The following is an 11,318-nucleotide window of genomic DNA, read 5'->3' as shown; positions in this document are numbered from 1 at the left end:
TGTTCTGTTTTTGACATATTCTATTTTCAATACGAGCTGTTTGTACTCGCTCTATTCACAAATATAAAATGTTTTGGATATTTCAACATGGACAACAAACATATTGAAATTTAAAACATCTATATGCACTTGATTTAGAAAAAAAAGAACATCTTATATTTTTGAATGAAAGGAGTGTTATTTTTATTTTTAGAATGTAAACAAAAGATGAAGTGTGCCAACTTTAAATTTGTATACAATTTAAAAAATTTAGAATGTAAACAATCTAGAATAAATTATTTACAATAAATATCATTAATTATTTGTGTTGTTTCCTCATTTATCATGTTGCATTAATTATGTATTATTTCCTTCCTTATTTGTATGAGGAGAATATTATGTAATAAATACATTTAAAAATATTTGTATATTTACTTACTGCCTTCGTTCCTAAATATTCTTTTTAGAGATTTCAATATGGACTATATACGGAGCAAAATGAATGAATCTACACTCTAAAATATGTCTATATACATCCGTATGTAGTTTTTATTGTAATCTCTACAAAGACTTATATTTAGGATTGGAGGAACTATCAACATGCATTAAATACATATTAATTATTTTCTTATCTGTGTGAGGTAAAGATTGTATAATAAATTACGTTCATTACCTTTTTTATTTACCAATTAACATGCATTAATTGCATATTAATTCTTTCGTTATTTGTATGTGGTGAAAATCGTATAATAAATGTCATCAAATATCTTGCAATTTTTTAAGTTATCAACATGCATTAATTACATAATATTTTCCCTTATATATATGAGGCCGCGGGCTCCCAATTATCATTCAACATAAAATCATGTCTTCACCTCCCGCCCCTATCAACTTGGCCCCGTCCGCACCGACCCTTAAGCTGCTCATCGACAAGAAGGCCAATCGCGTCTTGTACGCGGAGGCCGGAAAGGAGGTTGTAGACTTCCTCTTTAGCCTCCTAGCGATACCCATAGGCACTGTAGCCAAGGTACTTCAGACTGGAAGTGATGGGGTCGGCGTGGCCAACATCTACGATAGTGTCGAGAAAATGGATACCAGGTACATGCACAGCAAGATCGTGCAAGAGGCGCTCTTGAGCTCATGTAGGCCCTTGTTCCTTCAGCGCCCTATCACAACACACCCAGCGGCACCTTCCATGCGGGCATCTGTTCATGGGGTGACATCTTACCCACTACAGTATGCATCAGTAACTGCACATGCGCTGGCGCCTACGGGCATGGCGGCAGATGTTGCACGTGACTCCTCTCTCTATGGGTCTATCATAGTCGGCGGCGGGCACGTGCAAGGCCTGGTTAGTTACACTATCATGGATGACCTCACCATCACCCCCATGTCCAACATATCCGCGGTGGTGCTGATAACCAAGCTCAATAGGGAACAAAAGGACCTCGTGCTCGAGGAGAAGTCTGTGAAGATTGGTAACAAAGAGGTGAGACTCGCTGAATTATTCAAGCACTTATGAATTGTTTCTTATGTTGATATGTTGAATTAATCTATTTGCAGGCGCTCGATATTCTCAAGGCTTCAATGAATTCCAATACCGTCCTCACCGATGTGTTCCTGTCTGACAACAGTACTGATGTCTCCCTATCCAAGAATAAAAGGGCTCGTACATCCAGTGGTGAGAAGAAACAAGATAACATCCTGGATTTTTATATATGAGTCAAGGTTGCACTATGTTACCATTTGGAGAATCAGCGTATGCACTGAACCATGATTGGTTATAAAGAATTTGTCATTCTTGTATTTGCGTGACCAAAGACTTGAAAGCGTATACATATATGTATATGTCTGTGGGAAAAATAATGCTAGCAACCATTACCCAAGTTGAGCCTATCAAAAACATACATGTTTCTTTGAGATCTCTAGAGCCATTCCCATTTTGCAACATAAATTCATCAAATCGTCTATGTCATGCACACCACTAGTATTCTTATCACCTGGCACTAATACAACTGTCAGACTACCAGTAGTACTATTGTCACCCAGACGGGTACTACTGTCATCCAGCTCACTTGAAATTTAAATGGTGCCTGCGACAAACATTACACTTAATAACAAAAGTTAATTCATGTTTCTGAATTAACCATCATTAACTAAAATCATTGGAACCAATTTAATTATGAAAATAGTATTTTCTGAGCACACAAAATAGGAAAGTGCCATTTACAAAAGTTCCAATTACAATTCATACATGTGCATGAGTACGCGTGGGAACTTTCTCATACACACCTCATACATAAAGTGCCTGGTTATACAACAATCACAAAGTGCCATTTATAATCACAATAATTTCATATTACAATATGCCAAATTCCAAAGTGCTTCCACAAAACAAAGTTTCAAATTACATGAAATTATGTACAATAGATGATTCAAAGTTGCAATACACAAAGTGTTAGTTCAAATGATAAAGTCTTGAGATAATACAAAGTGCCAATACATAAAGTGCTAGTACACACATGATAAAGTGTTGAGATGATACCAAGTGCCAACACATATACAAAGGTGTTAAATAGGAGGCGTGGAATTACAAGAAAGTGTTGGATCATATACAAAGGTACTAATTACCAAAGTGCCAACTACTTATATGATCAATAAAAGTTCACACTTTTGGACACATATAGAATATGCCAGTTAGCAAGACAGTGCCAAATTACTCGGTGTATGGAATTGCATATAAACACACATCATCAAAGTTTGACTAGTATCTAGGAAAGTATCAATAAAGTGCCAAATTACTTACATGGTGCTAAACTAACAAAAATCTGTAAAGCACAAGGTGCCAAATTAATTTACAAGGTGCTAGAAAGTGTTATAGAGTGCCAAAGTAATCTACAAGATCTTAAAGCACAAGGTACTAAAAAATGAAGTGAAAACAATGTTTCCTGTAGTTAAGAACACTAAAAGGTCAGTAAGAAACCATGAACATACTACAAATTTCTAAGGATGCATCAACACAAAGCTCTAAAAGTTACAAATTTGAATATATAGGCATCAGGAAAGGTAACATGAACAAGGTAAGTGTTATGCATGATCCAGTTAAGATCTTGCCCATAATAAGAAAAGGGATCATAATGTACCAAACAGTATACACATTCATATCACAAAATTGCTCATAGTACACACAAAAGGCACACGAGTAGAGGTACACCTTCCCTCGATGTCGTAGATCCCCAACGGTTGAGGTTGAAATAGGCGGTCGCGGTTATAGCAGATGAGGCATCACCTCCTCCTCGGAGCTTACCAGGAGACGAGGTATGCAAACTGGCGAGGACCACCGTAGGAAAGGGAGATGAGCGGTGGCAGGAACTTGGAGCCCGGAATGTGATGCGGGTTTCCTCGTCAATGTTGTTGTAGGAACCCATGGATAGATCCAGCCACAACGAGCCGTGGAGTGCTGGGATCTGACCCCGGGGAGGAGCATATCATTACGATCTTGTTGATCTCCCCATTTATGACATGGTCACGATCCAGCTGACGCAGAGGACGCACAGGCTGGTCGAGCCCACACATAGATCTAGGCAGGGAATGATGATTGCGGTGTTAGATCTAGTTGGGGGAGGAGCGGGGGAGGAAACTATGGTCGAATGGACTGGTGGGCGTTGTTGATTCTAGATCCGGTGAGGTCGCCATCAGCTCTGCCCTGCTTGATGACAACTGGGAGGTGACTCTGGCCATGGAGTACACTGCTCTGCCTACTCGCTGGCGGGGAGGTAGGTTGGTGATGGAGGATGTGGACGTGGGGGAGGGGATCTGCCAGGCAGGGAGAGAGAGCGTTGACGAATGGGAGGGTGTGACCGCCGAGAGAGGAGCCTGCTTTGTGTAGATCTCGGGTGAGGTGGTTGGATCTGGATCAGAAAGGTGGAGGGGAGCGTATGAGGTGCGGATGGGTATGGAGCGATGGAGTGGGGTGCGTGTTGGGTGTGTGCCCCCCTAACACAGTGACACGTGTCGTGTTTCTCTCTTCCGTTAATTTCCAGTATTAATCTCCCAAAACTTCAGAACCGGGTGGGTGGTGGAGATCAGGTTGACCTCGGTAGTTGTCAATATGATAATTTTTTATCTAAGTTTGTGTTTGTGTATTGGTATTTCTAGATTATTGTTTTCTTTGAGATCTGTACCTCTCCCTAGAAAAGGTTGACTTTTCTTGCGTCGATGAATTTCACACTTTTAAGAGGGAGCGCCTTCCTTTCCATCTAGGCATGGATGTATGAGGCAATTTCCATCTTATGAAAGTTTGAAAATAGAGTAAAGTTGTGACATCTCCTTTCAATTCATGCATATCTATATAAGGAAATTTCTTCAAAGTTCAACCCCATCGTCTCTTACTTGGATATGACCACTCCAAGGTTCCATATTAGTCTATAGCAAAGAAACTGTATAGTTGTTTATATTTACGCAAAGTTCCTTTCCTCTTGAAAGCTTTGGAAGATTTCACGCAAAAAGTGTGAGCAATGCAGTCATGCATCTCAACTGTTTTCACGTTATTGTGGAAATCGTGATACTTTGTTGAACAATGTACTAAGAAAAATACTAGATACTAGATGAAAACACAAAGATATCACATACATCCCCACATTATTATGGATCAATTTTTCATATTCACCACAATACAAATTAGCACATCAATTTAGAACAAATAGCTCCACGAGGAGATTACAATAAGTTCTTTCTATCACTATTGCAGGATGCTGCTAACGCAACGCATGAATCACAGACCCTTTGACCAAATTGTGTGTGATGCATTAATCGCAAACGTTGTTGTAATAAAGCCGTCACCAATAAGACGAACTATGTGCAATGTCGAAGACATCAAGAACGGTTCAGATTAGAGTTGCGTGTGTGATACATGGCATATAGTTGATCCATACGAACTATTTGTGATGAGCCAGAAAAACAAGAACGGTCAGCCAGATCAAGGTGTGTGCAATACAGGACATACAGTTTACTTAGATGAACTGTTTGCGATTATGGATCTGATACGTCTCCAACGTATCTATAATTTATGAAGTATTCATGCCATGTTTTCAACAATTTTAGATGGCTTTGGTATGATTTGATTAGAACTAACCCGGAGTGACGCTGTTTTTAGCAGAACTACCGTGGTGTCATTTTTTGTGCAGAAATAAAAGTTCTCGGAATGGGCTGAAAATTTACGGTGATTTTTTATGGACCAAAAGAGGCCCCCGAAGCACCGGAGCTGGGTCAGGAAGTGACCGAGGTGGCCACAAGCCGCCAGGGCGCGCTCCTACGACTTTTGGGCCCCCCGGTCACCCCCTTGACGTGAGACTGACACCAAAAATTCTTATAAATGCCCAAACCTCCAAAAAGAACCCTAGATCAGAAGTTCAGCCACCGCAAGCCTCTGTACCCATGAAAAATCAATCTAGGCCCTCTCTGGCACCCTGTCGGAGGGGGCCATCATCACTAGAGCCCATGGAGGAGGAAGCCGGAAGGGCCATCATCACCATGGAGGCCAAGGACCAGAGGGAGAACCTCTCCCCATCTAGGGGGGGGGGGGCATGGAGGAGGAAGCACAAGTGGGAGACCCTCTCCCCCTCTCTTTAGGTGGCGCTGGAGTGCCGTCGGGGGAACCATCGCCGCGGTGATCGTCTTCATCAACATCACCTTCTTCATCACCTTCCTCATCTCTTTTAAGCGGTCCACTCTCCCGCACCCCGCTGTAATCCCCTACTTGAACATGGTGCTTTATGCCACATATTATGATCCAATGATGTTTTCCCATCCTATGATGTTTTGAGTAGATTCCTTTTGTCTTTTGGGTTGATTGATGATCTAGATTGGTTTGAGTTGTATGTTTTATTTTGGTGCTGTCCTATGGTGCCTTCCGTGCCGCGCACACATGAAGGATTCTCGCTATAGGGTGTTGCAATACATTCATGATTCTCTTATAGTGGGTTGCCAGAGTGACAGAAGCTTAAACCCCAGTAAGGGGGTTGTTGCGCATGGGATAAAGGGGACTTGATACTTTAATGCTATGGTTAGGTTTTACCTTAATGATCTTTAGTAGTTGCGGATGCTTGCTAGAGTTCCAATCATAAGTGCATATGATCCAAGTAGAGAAAGTATGTTAGCTTATGCCTCTCCCTCGTATACAATAGCAATAATGATTACCGATCTTGTTACCAATTGCCTAGGATAATTCCGCACACGATCCATCATTATTCCACACTCGCTATTTATAATATATAGTAATATATTTTTACTTTATGATAACAACAGCTATTTTTACATTTTAGTTCTCCGGTATCATGCAAAGTTACACTACTAGGGAAAAGCTTATACACAGAGACTTATCAGTAGCGCTTGTTAAAACACGGCGCTACTGCTATCTAACAGTAGCGCGGTATGAAAAAACATGCTATTGCTACATATATAGCAGTAGCGCGTCCTTCATAAAAAGCACTACAACTATAACTGTTACACCGTTGCCGCCAGGCTTGGTATAGTAGTAGCGCCCTTCTAAGGACAGCGCTACCGCTAACAAAATAGTAGGAGCGTGTTTTAAGGCGACAGTGCTTTAACTAAGAAAAGGAAAAGAAAAAAAGAAAAGGAAAATTAAAGAAAAATAAAAAATGCAACCAATAGCAGCAGCGCGTTTTCACGAAAGCGCTATAGCTACTTTAGCTATAGCGCATTTTCACGAACAAGCGCTATAGCTAACTTATCTATAGCGGTAGCACGTTCCGTCAGAAAGCGCTATAGCTAAGTAGCAATAGCGCTTGTTGGGAAAAAGCGCTACTACTAAGTTTGACTTGCCCCTGCATGGGCGTTCCTCCTTCCCTCAACTCCCCATTCTTCTCGCGTCGCCCTACCTCTCCCTCACCGCCCTTGCTCCCTCGCTGTCCCTGCCTCCGTCACCGCCACCGGAGCCGCGCGCCATCGCCGCCACCGGAGCCGCACGCCCTCGACGCCCCCGGATTCACCCTCGTCTGCCCCTCGACGCACCTGCCTTCCTCGCCGTCACTGGAGCCGCCGTAGACGCCACCGGAGCCACCCTCGACGCCCTCCGTGCCACCCTCTCCCTCGAGCACCTCCCCGTAACCGTTCCCCCGAGCACCCTCTCTGTGAGCCCCCACCCCTCCTCTCTAGGTTAATTTACTTAGGTGAATTTAGTCATGAACCCTATGAATTAGCTAGGTTAAGTAGGTTAACTAGGTAGGTTAAGTAACTAAGTGACCTAGCTAGGTTAATTTGGTTCATTAGGTTAACTAGTTAGGTAAACTAGGTTGGCTAGGTTAGAACAAAAATTTAGTTTAGAGCAAAAATTTAGTTAGGGCAGTAGGGTTTAGAGAAAAAAATTAGTTAGGGAAGTAGGGTTTAATTATGGTTTTTGTTTTCATAGATGTTTTTTAAAAGAAAAAAATAAAGAAAATGTTGTTGCAGTGCTGCTAGTAGTATATATAGTGGTACTAGTAGATGTTAATTAGGTTAGGGTAGTAGTGGTACTAGTAGATGTTAATTAGCTGTTTTTTAGTTAGGGTAGTAGGGTTTTACTAGGTTAATTTGATTAGTAGTGCTGCTAGTAGTAGTGGTACAGTAGGTTAATTAGGTGAAGTTAATGAGTGACCTAAATGAATGAAATTAGTAGTTAACTGAATTTTTGTCATTTCATCATTATGGAGCACTAAAGTTAACTGAATTTTGTTCTATTAGTAGTTAACTGAATTTCTTCTAACTTAATTTTTGAATTAGATGTTAATTAGGGCAGTAGTGTTTAGTTTAGAGAAAAAATTCAATATAAAAATATAAATTTCAGTTAGTGCTACAAGTCCAGTAGGTTCTTAATTTGTACTGATTTTTTAATATGGCAGAAATTTAGGACATAATTTGAATTGAGTTCTAGGGTTCATAATTTGAAATTTAGGACAAAAATTGAGTTCTAGGGTTGATAATTTATATTAGGACAGAAATATGTAAAGGTTCTAGGTTTCTAGGGTTCATCCATCTATATTTGGTTTTTGAATTGAGTTTGAGAGAGCATGAGATTTGTGTAGATTTTCTTGAAGTGTCAAACACTAGTATATGCAAATTTGAAGTGGTCAGGTTATATGCAAATTCCTCAATAGTGTTTTCTCATGTATATCTACTATTGTAGTTGCTCATGTACAGGTTCTTAAGTGGTCCTGTTATATGCAACATTGAAGTCGTTCGATTGTGCCCAAGTGGCCGTTTGTTGTTTGCAGGCAATGATTCCGAGTGGCCTATGTTTTGCCGGAATGTTGATTCATTTCCGTTTCGGCAAATTTTAGGCGCTCTATTTGTCCAGTTTGTAGCAAAGGTCATGCCGACATTTTCCATGAATTTTGGCATGACTTGTGCTACAAACTGCTACCTCTTAAGCTTGCGTTGGTTTTTCCCTTGAAGAGGAAAGGGTGATGCAGCAAAGTAGCGTAAGTATTTCCCTCGGTTTTGAGAACCAAGGTATCAATCAAGTAGGAGATAACGCGACAAGCCACCGAATACCTGCACAAACAAACACCAACTTGCAACCAACGCGACAAAGGGGTTGGCAATCCCTTCACGGTTATTCGCAAAGTGAGATCTGATAGAGATGCATAAACGGTAAAGTAATATTTTTGGTATTTTTGGTTTATGGAACAGAAAGTAAAAGATTGCAAAGTAAGGGAACGGCGACAGAAATTGGCAAGTTGACGGGAAACTAATATGTTGTAAAATAGACCCGGGGCCATAGGTTTCACTAGAGGCTTCTCTCAAGAAAGAAATCATTACGGTGGGTGAACAAATTACTGCCGAGCAATTGATAGAAAAGTGCAAAGTTATGACGATATCTAAGGCAATGATCATGAATATAGGCCTCACGTCAGTGTCAAGTAGACCGAACGTACGGCATCTATGTGTTCAGCACACGTTCAGCACGATGACGTCCCTCGAGCTCTTGATGCAGTTGAGGACGAGGGAGAGTTCCGTCAGCACGACGGCGTGGCGACGGTGATGATGAAGTTACTGGCGCAGGGCTTCGCCTAAGCAGTACGATGACATTACCGAGGTGTTAAACTGCGGAGGGGGGCACCGCACACGGCTAAGATATTGTCTGTTGTGTCTTTGGGGTGCCCCCCGCCTCCGTATATAAAGGGGGAGGAGGAGGTGGCCGGCCAAGGAGGGCGCGCCATGGGGGGAGTCCTACTAGGACTCCATTCCTAGTAGTATTCGGCCCCCCTTTCCTTCCAACAGAGAGGGGGAAAGGGGAAGGGAGAGAGAGGGAGAAGGAAAGAGGGGGGCTGGGCCTCCTCCCCTTGTCCAATTCAGATTGGGGCAAGGGGGGCATGCCCCACCTCCTGTGGCCTTTCTCCTCTCCTCCACTAAGGCCCATTAGGCCGAATAACATTCCCGGGGGGTTCCGTAGCCTCCCGGTACTCCGAAAATCCCCGAACCTTATCGGAACCATTCCGGTGTCCGTATATAACCTTCCAATATATCAATCTTTACCTCTCGACCATTTCGAGACTCCTCGTCATGTCCGTGATCTCATCTGGGACTCCAAACAAACTTCGGTCATCAAATCACATAACTCATAATACAAATCATCATCGAACCTTATGCGTTCTGACCCTACGGGTTCGAGAACTATGTAGACATGACCGAGACACATCTCCGGTCAATAACCAATAGCGGAACCTGGAGGCTCATATTGGCTCCTACATATTCTACGAAGATCTTTATCGGTTAAACCGCATAACAACCGTCATTCCCTTTGAAATCGGTATGTTACATGCCCGTGATTCGATCGTCGGTATCATCATACCTAGTTCAATCTCGTTACCGGCAAGGCTCTTTACTCGTTCCATAATGCATCATCCCGTAACTAACTCATTAGTCACATTACTTGCAAGGCTTATAGTGATGTGCATTACCGAGAGGGCCCAGAGATACCTCTCCGATACTCGGAGTGACAAATCCTAATCTTGATCTACGCCAAATCAACAAACACCATCGGAGACACCTGTAGAGCATCTTTATAATCACCCAGTTACGTTGTGACGTTTGATAGCACACAAAGTGTTCCTCCGGTATTCGGGAGCTGCATAATCTCATAGTCAGAGGAATATGTATAAGTCATGAAGAAAGCAATAGCAATAAAACTAAACGATCATAATGCTAAGCTAACTGATGGGTCTTGTCCATCACATCATTCTCTAATGATGTGATCCCATTCATCAAATGACAACACATGTCTATGGTCAGGAAACTTAACCATCTTTGATTAACGAGCTAGTCAAGTAGAGGCATACTAGGGACACTCTGTTTGTCAATGTATTCACACATGTACTAAGTTTCCGGTTAATACAATTCTAGCATGAATAATAAACATTTATCATGATATAAGGAAATATAAATAGCAACTTGATTATTGCCTCTAGGGCATATTTCCTTCAGTTCCAGCTCTGAATTTGCCGGTTGTAGCAAACCCAGATGCTGGTTCCAGCCCTGGCTTCGCCCAGAACAAATTGTTTTGCTCAAAGAAAAACCTCCTGGTCGCTACTTCTGTGATCGCCATGGTAGCAAAAAAGCTCTCAGGTAGAAGCTTTTGCCTTCGTGACTTATAGGCACCGGCGCGCCCGCCCAACGTTTGGGCCGGTCGCGCCCCAGCCGTCAAATTGGGCCACCCCGAGCCATTAGATCCTCTCATCCATCCAGGACGCCTTCTTCCTTCCCCCGTTCTACTATTCCTTTCCGCTCGATGGCCCCCATGGTGGCCGCCGCTCTCCCCCGCGCCCCAGAGTGGGTCCTCGGGGCCGTTCCTCTCCTCTCGGAAACTCCATCACTCCCAGCCGCCCCCGCCCCTAGTCAGCCCTCCGCGGACCAGCACCTCGCGTCTCCGGCAAGACATCACAGTGCGGCGCATCATCGTCCCCTTCGGCCGCAGCACCATGCGCTCGTCCCCCGTCCCAGTGCGGGTGGCGAAGTCCCTGCGTCTGTGGCCGCCGCATCCAGCCACCCCATGGCATCCCCCATCGCTTTTATAGCTCATCCTCACCATCAGAAGTCGTTCATGGTCACCATCGTCGGGGGTCGCTCCACCATAGCAAAAGATCTCGCCGGGAGAAGCTTTTAGCTTTGTCGGTTGCAACGAATGAGGTCGTCCGCCGTTGCCACCGCAGAAAACACTACAAACAAATGCAGCAAACCTAGGTGCTGGTTCCAGCTCTACATTTGCCGGTTGTAGCAAACCCAGATGCTGGTTCCAGCCCTGGCTTCGCCCAGAACAAATTGTTTTGCTCAAAGAAAAACCT

The 11,318-nt window shown here is 43.1% G+C and overlaps 1 protein-coding gene across 1 annotated transcript; it reads left to right on the top strand.

Moving 5' to 3' along the window:
- Nucleotides 1-844: 844 nt before the first annotated feature.
- LOC109768749 (uncharacterized) lies at nt 845-1,701 on the top strand. Its single transcript, XM_045234045.2, has 2 exons — nt 845-1,468; nt 1,543-1,701. Exons 1-2 carry the CDS (start codon nt 845-847, stop codon nt 1,699-1,701), a joined length of 783 nt encoding a protein of 260 aa, XP_045089980.2.
- Nucleotides 1,702-11,318: the final 9,617 nt, after the last annotated feature.

Source organism: Aegilops tauschii, chromosome 3 (assembly GCF_002575655.3).
Source record: "Aegilops tauschii subsp. strangulata cultivar AL8/78 chromosome 3, Aet v6.0, whole genome shotgun sequence".
NCBI lineage: Eukaryota > Viridiplantae > Streptophyta > Magnoliopsida > Poales > Poaceae > Aegilops > Aegilops tauschii.
Note: the sequence above shows the minus strand (reverse complement) of the source record. Positions and strands in the feature narration are given on the sequence as shown.